The sequence below is a fragment of the Fringilla coelebs genome (assembly GCF_963513975.1).
Source record: "Fringilla coelebs genome assembly, chromosome: 1".
NCBI classification, from domain to species: Eukaryota; Metazoa; Chordata; class Aves; order Passeriformes; family Fringillidae; genus Fringilla; species Fringilla coelebs.
In genome coordinates, this window is record NC_140028.1 from 22,879,958 (window position 1) to 22,893,730 (window position 13,773).

At 58.1% G+C, this 13,773-nt stretch overlaps 1 protein-coding gene across 3 annotated transcripts; it reads right to left on the reverse strand.

The window, feature by feature from the left end:
* Positions 1–3,964: 3,964 nt before the first annotated feature.
* On the reverse strand, positions 3,965–9,966 carry OSR2 (odd-skipped related transciption factor 2). Of its 3 annotated transcripts, XM_084204996.1 has the most exons (4): positions 9,742–9,966; positions 6,150–6,873; positions 5,391–5,490; positions 3,965–4,683 (listed from the first exon to the last, which is right to left on the reverse strand). In XM_084204996.1, the coding sequence occupies exons 2-4, from the start codon at positions 6,800–6,802 to the stop codon at positions 4,501–4,503; spliced, it is 936 nt and encodes a 311-aa protein (XP_084061122.1). In that variant the 5' UTR covers positions 6,803–6,873; positions 9,742–9,966; the 3' UTR covers positions 3,965–4,500. The 3 variants fall into 3 exon arrangements, with proteins under 3 accessions (XP_084061122.1, XP_084061121.1, XP_084061120.1); XM_084204995.1 differs by lacking the exon at positions 9,742–9,966 and having other exon boundaries at positions 3,965–4,601; positions 6,150–7,430; XM_084204994.1 differs by lacking the exon at positions 9,742–9,966 and having other exon boundaries at positions 6,150–7,430.
* Positions 9,967–13,773: the final 3,807 nt, after the last annotated feature.

Sequence of the window (13,773 nt, forward strand, 5' to 3'; positions counted from 1 at the left end):
GCTGACCAACTGCAAACTCAGTGCTGACATTCTGGGCCTTGAGCACTGAACCTGAAATCACTGGCTCCTCTTGATCTTCATGAGGGCCACGTAGTTTGGGGTCTGCAACACTGCTGACAGCAGTGCTTCCCCCCTGAGCAGCCCAGGCTGCCACCAGCTGCATGTGCCACCAGCCCTGGTGCTCCTGGGACTATGCTGCTGGCTTTGAGTCAGAGCCAGCATGCTTAAAATGGTCCAAGTACATCTATGGTGCTGTTCTGATGTCTCCTGAGCGTCATGTGGATATTGCATCAATTAATGGGATCAGCAAGCCAGGACCAGCAGTGTGTGAGAAGTGCCACACAAGGGACACGAGCTCTGGGTCAGGGAAGAGAGAGGAGCTCCTTTGGGCTGGTGGCTGAAGGACAGAATGAGGCATCAAGTAGAAGTTGGAGTGTTTCAAAAGAGGGGACCAAAAAGTCTAAGTGTAGGAAGTTGCTCTGGAAAAGGTATTGAAATTATGAGACATGGGAAAGCAAAAAAGAAACAGGAGGGAAAAAGTAGGGAAAGAGATGGAGGTGAGACTAGGCAGGAGGCAGGGTGTAGTACAGGATGTCTGGGGTAAGAGAAGCAACTCCTGAAGCAAATAGCCAAAAGTAGAGCAGTGAGAAGGAAGAAGGAAGAGGGAAAAGGAAAGGGAGAGAAGGCAGAGAGGAGTTGAACAGTGGTTTTTCACATGTTTTACTCTAAGGGACCCTAGGCACCAGCCCCTAGACCCAGACAGACGTGGCCATGCCACATTCCTGGGCTGCTGCTGGGTGTTTGACACTTAGATCTGGGCTAAGGTGGTGCTGGTATAAAGCTGGGCTTTGCCAGCAAATTTACACTGCATCAGATACAGTCTGTGCTGGCTGGAACAGCATGACATGCCATTGCTAAGTAATATTTACCACATAGAAAAGCTTTATGCACAATTAGCTGAGCTGAGCTGCCCTGCCATCAGCTGTGGACAGTGTCTGTTTCAGCAACTGATATTCAAAGAGCTCAGTTTTCAGATGCAACTTAAAGGGCTATAATTTTCCCCTAAAAATGTAGACTATTGTGACATTCTTAATATCTGTTGTCCTTTTCTCCTTGGTATGTAGCACAGCTAGTTCTTTTTCCTGTTACAGCACTGCAGCTGCTGCCTCTAACACAGCAAAAGATGCAGAATCAGCCCATGCCAGTGCAGGCAAAAAAGAAGCAGTGCCAAAAAAAGGGGGCAATGAGAGAGAGTAACAGAGAGCAGCAGGAGGCAGGTGGTTTGGGAAGCTCTGGGAAACTGCAGAAGCATGGAGCTGAGTGCTGTGTTCTGTGACTGAGCAGAGAACTTCCAGAGGGAAGGAGGATACTTCACAGAGGCACAAATGGCAGTCACAGGGATATTGCTGTATTTAGTGTTTGCATTGTGAAAGTCAGGATGGAACTTTATGGCTATAAAATCCCTAGCCCTGCCCAAAAAGTAGCTTTACAGAGCTTGTTTCTGTTCCCAACAGGTCTAAAACCAACAAACCATATGTGTATTTTAGCATGTTCTTTATAGCTGCCTCTGAAATTTTCCAGGGATGGATGAATTTTTAAAAAGTGAATGGGGTGTGGCAGTGCTATAGGCAAGTGAATTGATAGTAAAGAGAAACACTAGATCATTCTCTGAGATTTTAAGATGATAGCTACTGGTTTAAAGATAAAATAACAGTTCATGGACCAACAGTTAGAGATGCTCGTCACTGACCTGCTTCAGTAATTTGGGTTTTTTTCTGCTGAACTTTAGAAATCCTCAGAAGAAAAATTTACAGTCTGTGTCTGCTCAGGGGAAAGATTATTAAACAAGCAACCTCAAACAATTAAATAAAACCTTAGCTATATACAATCACTTTAATTTTGTCCTTTGATATTGCTCATCTGATTAAGTTCTTTCCAAACAAACTTCACACAGAACTTGGCCTATGAGGAGCGGACTGAGCCCATATGTATCCTGACAGGAGTGTTTACTCAAACAGAGCTATCCCAGCCTTGCCCTGCGTACTTGGGGACGTAAAACGGCCTGGGGACAGGAACTCAGAGAACAATAAGGAGAGAGGAACTTAGAGGAAATAACCTACTGAGAGAACAGGAATGCACTGAGAGTAGAAGAATCAGTCAGGTGGGAAGACATCAGATATTGGGAAAATGCCCATGGAGAGGGAGAAAAAGATGCCCATGAAGAGAGGTATGGAGAGGAGCAGTGTGGAGAGAAAAGCATTTTGAAGAGGGAGAACAAGGGCTGCCAACACAGCAGGGTGGGGTGTGAGAAAAGATATTTCTAGGGGTGCAGCACCCTAGCAAAGAAGGGGTGCAAGTTCACAGGCTGAAGAGGAAGAGACCAGATGGCACTGACATAAACTTTGACTAGGGAGGCTGCTCTTCAGCCAGCAGATGAGTATTTCTGGCTGCAGAAACATTCTTTCCTTCCCCATCTTCCTGGACAGGAGCAGATGGAGACATAGGCCTTGACCACATAAGAAATTTTGAGTTTGGCACTGTCAAATCTGCCGTACCAGTGGAATTTCACCTGGCTGCCTGGTCTGGGGCAGAACAGGGCTGGCTCGTAGTCCCTGCCCCGTGGTAGCCTTCTGTGGAGGCAGTGCTGGCAGTAATGCAGAGCTTTCTGCACCGATGGTCTGACTGCAGCCCAGGCACTGCTGGGTTTGACTTGCTACTCATGAACAGTGTCCAGGCAGTGTTCCCTGACAAAGGACCAGCCAGGATCAGGAATGGTGACAGTGTAGCCACACAAGCCCTGTCAATACCTGCTGCTTTTGGGCATGCTAGGATCTGTGATCCTTCCCACAGATGTACCAGCCTGGAGTTCTGATACCCTGCTAGATGGAGCGCAGGAGTGAAGCTCTCTCTGCTGAACTGGGTGTAAGGGGAGTGCTCTCTCCTTGGACAGGGCTTCCTGCCCCTGAGGAAAAGATTTCTCCCTGCCATTCTAATCTGGTCCTTCATTTGGCAGAGAAGTAGGGAAGGATGGCTGCTCCCAGCCTGAGAAAGAGCAATTTTTTGGGGCCCCAAACTACTTGAGACACTGTGGAGAGGGTGCCAGGAGTGACAAGAGCAGTGGGATGGTAATGAAGGGATGCACATAACCAAGTTGCCCTGCAATAAATCACGGAAAATGCCTCAGTGTTGGTGCCACACCCTTCCAGAAGAGTCCACAGGCACCGGTGAGGGGCTTGCAAGGATGGCAAGGGAGGAGAGCCGTCGTGCAGTGCCGCCATCCTGCCGGCTGCAGACCCAGAGCAGGCTCTGAGCGTGCGGCCCGTGGGGTGGACATGCGGGATCGCCGAGAGCCGCCCAGGCGGGGAGCGCCTGGGGCCCCCACGGTGGGCCGAGGGTCTCCCGAGAGGGGAGGAACAATCCCTCTCCGTCCAACCCCCTGGGTGTGCCTTGTGCTCGGCATTGCAGACGGAGGAGGGGGACGGGGCGAGGGGATCCCTGCTCCCAGTGCCGCAGCTCTGCCACGGCCCGCGGATGAGCCCGGGGCGGAGGGCGGGCGGAATTGGCGCCTCGCTGTTTGCTTCCAGAGCTGCCGGGAAAGAATCGTCTTCTGCAGGATAAAGTCCCTGTCTAGGCGGGTGAATTGCCCGTGTCCAAAGTCTACAGGCAGGAGGCTGCCTGCTGCAATCCCTGCTAGAGGGATAACTTTTACAATATACGGCCTGATTGCAAATAAGTTACTAATAAGCCGCTTTGGCGTAAGAACGGCTCTATGCATTATTTCCTAAGATCTGTTTATTTGCAAATATTTCTTTGTTTTTCTTCTTTTAAAAAAATCGTTCGGGAAAATTAGGAAAAAAAAGGTACAGAAGTTAATATTTAGACATTCATACTATTAAGTAATAGAGCTATAAACTCTCAAATAAGGCACTTTCATTTTACTTAACAATAGATAACACAACAGCGACAGTGGAACAGACCAGACGAAAGCGATCACCAAAATTGTTGTGACAGTACAATTACCCGGCTAGGAAATTTATTCAATATGCTTTGCCATTGCATTGACACAGCAGGAAAAAAAAAGCCCAAATGCTCAGAGAATAATACAAGAAGGCGGGAGGTATTTGGAAAAAAAAAAAAAGATTTATTTTGAAATAACTTTTTGAAGAGATACTTTGCCTCCATGATTTGTTATCGATGTGCATCTGACACGATACAAAACAAACAAACAAAGAAAAAACCATGTTCTGTACAGAGCTCTAAAATGAGCCGCGATTATCTACAAGATGAGCTTTACGCTTGGGTGTGGGTTGGAGAGGGGCCCGATCCTGCAGTCCGCACTCTCTAAACGAGTTTCGCAGACTTGTGGTAGGAAAGCTTGGCCCCGAGTCTGCGTGCGTGTCTCCGTGTGTGTGCGTGCGCGTCTGTGAGTTCCTACAATACACTCCTTGAGTAAAGTGGGCAAGTTGGAGCTGCCGGAGCGGGCGCGGGTCCCTGGCTGCTCTAGAAGTCCTGCCGCGGTGTGTGAGTTAGACTGTGCCGCCGTAGATCACAGTTTCGCCTGAACACTTTGCCGCACTGCTCACAGTTGTAGGGCTTGATGTCTGTATGGGTAAGAAGGTGAGTTTTCAGGTTACTTCTTTGATTAAAGGTTCTTCCACATGTGGGGCATTTGTGTGGAGATTCCTGTTCAGATTTGAAGCAAGCAAAGGATTAATCCTTCACAAACCACCTTGTTTAACGTATTACTGCACTTTTTCTCACCGCAACGCACAACTTGAGATATCGGGGGAGGACACGAACGAGAGGAGCCCAGTGCGGCCGGGCGGCCGCCCGCCTCTCCCCATCCTGCCCCAAAAGCCTTATTTTATAGTTCTGGAGTAGTGATGTTCCGCGCCCCTGGGGCACACGGAAAACAGCCTCCGCACCGCCCTCCCGCTCCGGGACACCGCTGCCCGCCCGGCCGCCGCGGCCGTCCCTCCGCACCGCACCGCATCCCGCGGCCGGGCCGCCCCGCTGCCCCGCGCCCGCCGCCGCCGCCAGGGCAGGGCTGCAGCCCTCAAGAAAAACGACTCGAAGCAGTGGCGTGGACAAACCCGATCCCGGAGCTCACTTCCCGCCGCCAATCTCGTCCCCCCTGTCCTTAAGCCCGTCTCCCAAGGGCGCCGTTTATCCGCGGGTCTCCCGCGGCCGCGGAGGTAATCACGGGCCGCTGTTCCCCCGCGGACCCACGGGGCCGTACAGTGCCGGACCCCCCTCGCTCCCCTCCGCACCAGAGCCCTGTTCCCCCGGTGGCCACCGCCCCTGCCCCGCGGCGGGCCAAGCCGAGCCGAACCGGGCCGGAAAAGCGCCGGCGGCACACGCGTTGAGAGGCCTGGGAAGGGCGGGCTCACCTGCATGTGTAGGGTTTTGTGGACCGCCAGGGTCCTGGACTGGCAGAAGCCCTTTCCGCACTCCTGGCACTTGAAGGGTTTCTCTTTGGAATGGATGTACCTGGAAGGCAACCCGTGGGGTGAGCGGCGCTGCCGGAGGCGCGTGGGCCCCGCGACCCCCGACCCCGCTTCCCCAAACTCGACCCCTTCTCCCAGACGCCCTCACCCTCCTCTTCCTTCCTTTTCCCGTTACTATTCTGTGTATGGTTAAACTTCTTGGCCGGTTCAAAACATTTGCAATAATTCGTATCGAAGCGTGACTGCACTCCCTGGTGCCAGACCGGGAGAGCATCTGCTCTGCCGGCCGGACCCGAGCCCGCTCTTCCCCGAAGGCGGAGAGGATTCTCGGCTCTGCGGCCGCGGGAGCCTCTCAGCACGGGCCGCAGCGTGCGGAGATGGGTGGGGAGGATCAGCAGGGAAGCGCCCACCTGCGACCCGTCCTGTTTCCTGCACCCCCCAGGGTCATGACTCAGAAGCGCTAAAGCCCTGGGATCTTCATCTCCGTCTGTGAACCCCTCTAGCTCTCCCTCAGGTGGGTGCCCTTCCCGCACAAAGCACAGGTTTCGGCTGCCCTGGTCCCTCCGTGGCCTCCGAATGTGAGCGGGGGGCCTTTCTTGTGCTGTTTCTGTGGCTCCTGGAGCCGCTGAATCTCATCCCCCTCGAGCGGCTCACCCCTCCCCGGCTGCCCACTGCCCGACCCCCGTCGTGGTGGTCCCTCACCGGTGGTCCCGCAGGTGGTCCTGCCTCCGGAAAGCTTTGTGGCAGATGTCGCAGGTGTAAGGCCGCTCGTCCGTGTGGGTTCGCTCGTGGATGAGGAGGTTATAGGACTTGGTGAAGTGCCTGCCGCAGAACTTGCAAATGAACTCCTTTTTCGTCTTGGAGGGCAGGCGGCCGCGGGAAGGCTTCCTGTCCGGGGACAGCTTGCTGATGCCCGACAGGGGCGAGGCCAGTCCGGGACTCAGCTTGGCGAGCTCCCCCACCTTCGGGGGGTCCTCCTGCGTGGCGGCCACGGCCAGGTTGGCAAAGTCAAAGCGGGGCCTGTCCTTGTGCAGTGCTGGGAGGACGTGGGCGATGGCCCCTTGCTTGGGGTGGAAGAGGTGCGTGGCAAAGGGCAGCGCGGGGAAAGGGAAGCGGGAGTCCACCAAGCCCTGCGCCGCCATCTCCGTGATGGTAGAGCGGGTGATTTCATGCACATTGGGGTAGCCCAATGTCCAGTGGTTCATGTGCATGGTTTGCACGGCGCTGAGTCCGTACAGACCTTGCAACTGGTCCACAGCTGCGGGGAAGGTGTTCACAGCCTGGAGGAAGGAGAAGTTAGTGAGTTGCAGGGACGGGTGCAGCGGGATGGGGGCTGGCAGAGCCTTGCTTCCCATCTTCTCGAGGTGGGTGCGAGCCGGCGGAGCAGCTGGTGCCTCTGTTGGGCTTCCGAGACCAGGAGAAAATCCTAGGGAGAAAGAGGGAGAAAGGAGGAGAGAGAGAGTTTTACTGAGAGCAGCGTGGTGCTCCTTAGCCGAGGCGAGCGCAGCAGCGGAGCCAGGGAGGGCCAGGCACGGCTCCGGTGCGCTGCCTTTCCGCGGCCCCAGTGCCCCGCCGCAGTACAGGCTCCCGTCCTCCGCCGGGACCGGCGGCCGACGCCGACCCACGGCGCGATCGCTTCCACCGGAGAAGCTAAAGCGTAGGAAATAAATAAATAAAAATAGCATTCCCAAACAACCACCCCAAATTAAAACAAAAAAAGGAGAAAACCCAACACCGACCCAACCGAAGGCGCCTCAAATTCAAATTAAACGAATCGTGTAAAAACACAGACGGAACGGAGACGCGGCCGAGGACGAAGCCTCTCCGCTTTCCGTCGCCCAGCCACCTTCCGCCGCAGCGCCCACCGCGGGGACCCTGGAGCCGCCTCCCTCCTGCCCCCCGCGCCGACCTGGCCCCCGGCGTCGCTCGCACCCTCCGCCCAGCCTCCTGCGGGCGCAGAGGCCCCGACCCCGACCCCTCCTGGCGGGGGCCTCCCCGGGATAGAGCAGGGTGTTCACGGAGAGCCGAGTCAGGCCCGGGGGGCGGAGCGGGAGGGGAATAAACCCCGCGTTCGTCCTAGCTCCGTTGCTTATTTTTCTTCCTTCAACAACAACTCATTTATCAAGATAACCGCAGGAGAGAAAAGGAGCCCCCTACCCCGCACGCACACCTCCTACCCAGCCCCCCGCGCAGCAGCCATCCCAGCGGCGGCGAGAAGAGCGGCCGGCCGGAGGCCTCCCCGGCCCGCCGAGGGCCGCCCGGCACGGCGCTGCCCCGCAGTCGGCTCCCTCCGCGCCGCGGGGCCGAGAAGGGCGACCGCAGCCCCGGCGGGACGGAGCCGTGCGGCCGAGCCCCCCGCACCCCCTCGGGCGTCCCTCGGCCGGGAGCTTCGCCGGAGCGGCGGGGCCGTGAGCTAATGAGCGGTGTGTGACTGTCAGAGGGTTTCACTCAGCCCATTCAACCGAAACCGCCCGGCCCGCTGCTCCCGTCGCAAGGGGGTCCCCTCGGCTGGCCCGGGGCGACGCTCCCTCCCCCCCCGAGGGCAGGGGGACATCGGCGCGGGGGGCAAGCCCCTGCCGTTTCCCCTTTTTTTTGCTTTCGTTGAGGGTTCACTTCCAGCAGCCAAGAGGCTGCCGCGACCCAAGAAAACGGCCAAAGCAAACGCCGGGGTCTCTCCGGGCCTGTAAACAAGAGGTAGGGCCGAGGGTGACCCAGCACCTCAAGGGACTTGTGTGGAGGGTCTGGTAACGCGCAGTTTCCAAAATAAACAACAGAACGTCCCCCCCCAAAAAATCCTAAACCCACCACCTCCAAACAACAACAGGAATTAAGGAAATTCTCCGAGTGCAGAGCCGGCGCTCCGTGAGCGGGGTCCCTGCCTGCCGGGCCGCTGCCGCCCGGCTCCTGCCGTTCCGCTGGCACCGCGCGCACTCCGGCTGGAAAGATTCTTTTCGATTTTTTTCCTAAAATACCCTTCCCTCCACGTTTGTGGCACAGCACAATCGGCCGACTGGGGGAAAAAAATGTGGCAAGGAGGTCGGGTGTGAAGTGCAATGCTGCCTACTCCTGTTTTCGTTTGCCTCGAGTCGTGGCTCTCCGGAGCTTCCTCCACTGCTGCCCTGTTTTCCTCGTTTGTCATGGTATCGACACCGGGGACAGTTATCGATACTATTATATATGGCGATCTTTTCGTTTTATTGTGGGGGGTGGTTATATATAGAGACTTATTTTTAAAGATGTCGTAGTGTGAGTTCCTATTCGCTTTCCGCGAGGAACAGAAACAGAAGCAATTAAATCACTTTTCGTTGGCTGCTCCGGCGGCTCCTGCCTCCATCCCGGTTGTTTGAGGCTGGATTTCGCAGCCACCGGCTGGGAGCTATGACCGAGGTAGGAGCAGTGTTTCTGTAGGGCAGAGCTCCCTCTGTTACAGCCGCGTTTGGTGGCTGTGTATGGGGGTGTCATTGCACCACGCTCGTTTTGGTGTACAGGAAATAATTCTGAGAAAACTATTCTGAACACGAAATCCTCATTTTAAGGTAGAAACTTCGAAAACCACACTTCTGTCGGAATGGCGGTACATATGCTACTATTTGTATTTGGAAGTAACTTTAGAAAACGTATTAAAAAAAAGAATAGAAAGCGCCTTCAAACGTGATTTTAACGCCATTTATATTAAGGTGTGCTGGGGCGGAGGGGTTGAAAGTCAAACCAAAAACGGATGTTACTTAAACCTTGGCACTTCCTTTTCCCTTTTCCATTCGGAGACCTTAATTAAATTAAGCCCGGTGCCAGGACAGCCCTTTCTACCTGCTTGCCGCCGACCTGCTGGTCTGGCCCGCGCTCCCCGTTCTCCCGCGGCGGGGCCGGGACCGTGCCCTGAAGGCGCTGCCGTCCTACCCAGGGAGCGGGTGGGCACCGGGTCACCTCCGCTCCCCGACGACCTCGCCCGAAGCCGCGGCCGCCGCTGCCCGCGCAGCCAGGTGTTCCCCCCGACCGAGTTTTCTCTAGTGCGACCGCGACTCGCAGTCCATGCACGGACCGGCTGCTCCCTGCCAGGAATTTCTCGTGAAGGACATCGAGAGCGCATCCCAGGAGGCTGCCATCGCCTGACCTCGCACCAATGCCCCCGCGGCGTGGAGGGGGGGGAAACCCACACCCCAAGCTGCCGCGGAGCTGCGAACTGAAAGTAAACCCGGCGGCCCTGCGCTCCCGGCTGAGAGCAGGCTCCGCTCCCGGGGCGTCCGCCCCGCTCCCGCCGACGGCAGCGGGCAGGGCGGGCCCCGGAGCCACTCACCTACCGCAGCCTGCTGCTCCTCCGGGGGCAAAGCTGAAGCGGCGGCCGCGGCACCTTCACGGAGACATTAGATCCACAGCGGGGGCGCTCAGCGGGGCCGGGGCCCGGCGGCGACCGGCATGTTGCGGAGGGCTGGGCGGCGGCTGGGAGCTCTGGCCGCGGCGGTCCCGGGGCCCCGGCACAGACCGCCGCCTCCCGCCCGCAGCCTCCCGCCTTCGACCCCGGCGAGGCTCGGCGCGAGTCTGAGCCGCCCCCTGCCCGGTCCATCACATTTCAGCGGTGACTGGCGTGGAGCGCTGTCCCCGCCCGCCCGCCGCCGCCGCCGGCCCACCCCGCGGCGCGCACAGCCCCGCGCTCGGGGCCCCGCCGCTCCGCCCCGACGGGACGGGACGGGACCGCCCCCGGCCGCGGCCCCGGCCCCGGCCCGCCCCGCCGCGTCGGCCCCACTGTTTACTTGTGTTTGGGTAGCAACTGGGCTTTAAAGTGGCAGGACGCCCCCCGCTCCCCCCGCGTCACCTAAGGTGACTTTCCCCTCCGAGAACATCTCGACGCCCCCCGTCCCACTGCCGGCCGCGGATATTTGTGCGCTCCTTGCGTCTCGCCGGCCATCTCGGCTGCCCGTCGTGCCCCAGCTGAGTGACATAGGCGGCCCGACTGGCTTAAATATCTAAAATAACACCCCAAACCTAGAGTGTGGGGTTTTGTGGGTGCCTATGACGCCAAGAGTGGGTGCAGATAGTGCTCAAGTCCCAAGTGGGCTTGTGGCCCATGTCGGGTCGCCCTATGGACCGTCAGCGTTTCAGCACTGCCCTTTCACTGCGACTGAGTCGCCTAAGGGCAGATTCGGGAAGAGAAGCTCTGCGGAGGCATCCCCATGCTCAGTGACTAAGCACACAATCCCTACCTGGAACAGACACATAGTTTCTAAAGCAGTTTCGATTTATTACCGGGGAATTTACTGCTCAATGGGGCCTTCCTAACCCTCTTCAAATGACTCGATTAGGGAGCTCTATTCAGGTTCGTCGATAGTTGCAACGCGTCTGGTTGCATATGTCGGCTTTGGGTTACATTTTTGTCTGTAATATTATCTTGTTATGTGCGTTATTTCAATCACATGTATAGGGAATTAATCGTATCATCTGGACTGGAAATTTGAACTAGAACTGGAAAAGGACAAATAGATGTCGGGGAAAATGGCACTTAAAGGACAGCTTTGAAAAATTTTCAAAGATAAGGTCTATGCAGGTTAATTCAAGCCGAGGTAGAGAAGAGGACATAAATTACGGCTGCATGGGGATTTTTTCCTCCTTTTAGTGTCCACTAAGAAAAAACTAATCAAAGAGGGGAATAAGAGTCGACAGAGGAAGTTTTGGCCGTGTCCTCTCACAGGGCAGCGCAGCCGAGGATGGCGCACGTTGCAGCCCGCAGCTGCCGCCGGCCGCCGGGGCTATTTTTCGTTTCTTTTCATAAATCCCTGCTTCGAAAATGCTCTGTTTTAAATCCAGACAGTCTAAACAAATAGCATCTCTTCTCCCGGCCAGTGAGGATACGGAAGTTCACAATTCGCGGAGAAGGAGTGATTTCCTCGGTCCGGGTATGAGGTGGGTGCGGGCCGCCTCAGGGAGCCTGCACAGGGCAAGGGCTCGTCGGCCGCGGCTGGGCTGCGGGACTCCGGCAGGACGCGGGGGCAGGACCCTCATGCCCTCGTTTTGCTTTCTCGAAAGAGACCGGTTGCTTCAAGAACGAAGTTAAAGGGGTCTTTAGAGTCGCAATTTCTTCCCCGCAGTGCTGGCTTCTGGATACCAAGAGCAACACCCCCGGACTCAAGGATCAAAGGGAAATTGTTTCCGGAGAACCATAATTTCTTGCCCTTTACAGCAAGTAGAAATAAGACGCACTTGTGGAGAAGAAGGAAAAAAAAAATATTTTTTTTTTAACAACCAACTCAAAATCAAAACCATAATCTAAAAAAATCCCCAAACAACAACCACCTCCTCAAATCACAAGCCGACCAGGCAACGAAAAAGCCTCAAAGCGGCGAGAACTCGGGAGGGAGACGGTGCGGTGCGACGTCACTGCCCGGGCTGTTTGCTCCCCGGTCGCTCATGGTACCTTTTTGGCTACGCCGCGCTCTCCCACCACCGGCCGTGCGGCGGTCGCCGCGCACGTCTGCGCTGGCCGGGAGCACCCGGTGACCCCGGTGCGACTCCGCCCGGCCCGGCCGGCAGGTGCGCGGCAAGAGCCGGCCGCGCGGCCCGCCGGTAATGCCGCGTCAGCTCCGCACCAGGCGGAGCCCGGGCTCGCTCGGACGCCGCAGGGCTTCACGGCAGTAGCACCCGTCGAGCGGCGGTGACACTAGCCGGGGCACGGGCCGCCGGTTCCCGCAGGAGTCCAGCACTCCCTTGTCACCTTTCCGCGTCCACCTGGGGAGATCGCCTCCCGCACACACAGCACTTTTCCCCCCGGCGGGGCGGCCTCCCCGTTGCGCCGGGCCGGGCGCGGGCACGGCCGGGCGGTGCGGGGGCAGGGCCCGGGGCCGCGCTGCGCCCGCCGCCGGCGGCGGCCCGCGGTACTGCAGCGCCGCCTGGAGGTCGGCGCGGCGCCCTGCGCGCTCCGCCCGCCCCGGCACGGGCCCCGGCCCCGCCGTGGGTGTCCCGGCACGGGCCCCTGCACGCTGGGATGCGGGTCCCGGCGGACCCAGAGCGGGGCTCTCCCCGCGCCGCCCGAGAGACGGAGGTCGCAGGGCCCCGAGGAGCGCGGAGGCAGCACCGCTATGGGCGGGCGTTCGAGCGCTCACCTCGCATCTCCTTTTCCCATCCGCGTGTCCCGCCAGTGCAGACATCGCCGCGGTTATCTTAACCTCCCCCTGCTCTCTCTTCCCACCACCCCCCCCCTCCAAAAAAAAAAAATTCGTCCGGAGCGCTGGATTCCGTCCAGGGGAGCAAGGAGATAGGCAATGTTTGTTCTTGCTGCGAGGAAGAGAATAAAGCAGTTCCTCCGCGACCGTGAAGCTTGGGGCAAACCTTGACCATTCGCCCCTTTCTGAGCACAGAAATGCGTCTGGGAGACGGTAGCCAGGTCCCGCAGCGGCGCTTGTCGGGCCCTCCAGCGGGGCACCGTGCGCGGCCGCGGTGCGGGATCCGTGCGCGGAGCGCTATCGGCAGTGGGGGCCGCGGTCGCTGGGAACTCATCCCTGCGAAAATGAATGGGGCAGAGTCTTCAGAGGGGGTCAGGGGTGCGCCCGCAGCCGGTGCCGGAGGGAGAGGAATCAGGGGATATTCGGGACGGCTCCGACTCATGACAGGGGCTACGCCAAGGGAAGGGGCCGAGAGCACAGTCCCCGGTGCAGGGCACCGCTACACCCTGCTTTGGAAGAGACCCGAGGGCCCCCGAAGGCCTCTGGCTCAGGGAGCGCGGCTGGGGCGCGCAGGGCTGAGCGGTCGCTGGGCAGCGAGGGAGACCGCGGACCGAGCCCAGCCCTGGGCTAACGCCGGCCGACAGACAGGCCGATGCGGCGAACCGCTCGGCAACACACCGAGGACTTTTTTTTTTTTTTAAGGAAAACAGTGACCGCCCGTCTATCTGGCATCGGATTCCGCTGGTGTTTCTTGGTGACTAAATCATCACCGGCTTCGCTCCGATTTATTGGGTGGGTTATTTTGTTTTGTTTCTAACGAACTAGTCAGAAAATGCCAAGATTTGACAAACAGGCGTAGGCGGCCGGGGACGCGGCGCTTGGCAGGCTCCGGGGGACACCGCCGCTGCAACTCCCGCTCAGCGTCCCCCTTTTCCCTTCTCGGACTCAGATCCTCCTAGAATATCGCCACGATTAATTACCATGGAAGAGAACGTAATTAAGCACGCAACGACCTCAGCGGGCTGGATACCGCCCGCGTCTCCCCCGGACGCACAAGCCCGGCCACCCCCTCGCCCTCGGCCCCTGCCCGCGGTCCCGGCCGCGGGGCTGCCCCTGGGCAGCAGGGAGCGGGCCCAGCCGCCTCACTGCGGTACCGCGGCTGGCCACCCCGATGT

Excerpts from the sequence above, each read along its gene's own strand:
- OSR2 (XM_084204994.1), bottom strand. The coding sequence starts at position 7,132 with ATGCTATTTTTATTTATTTATTTCCTACGCTTTAGCTTCTCCGGTGGA. Across the intron at positions 5,491-6,149 it reads GACCACCTGCGGGACCACCG|GTACATCCATTCCAAAGAGA; the intron begins GTGAGGGACCAC and ends GTTGCCTTCCAG. Across the intron at positions 4,684-5,390 it reads ACAAAACCCTACACATGCAG|GAATCTCCACACAAATGCCC; the intron begins GTGAGCCCGCCC and ends AAATCTGAACAG.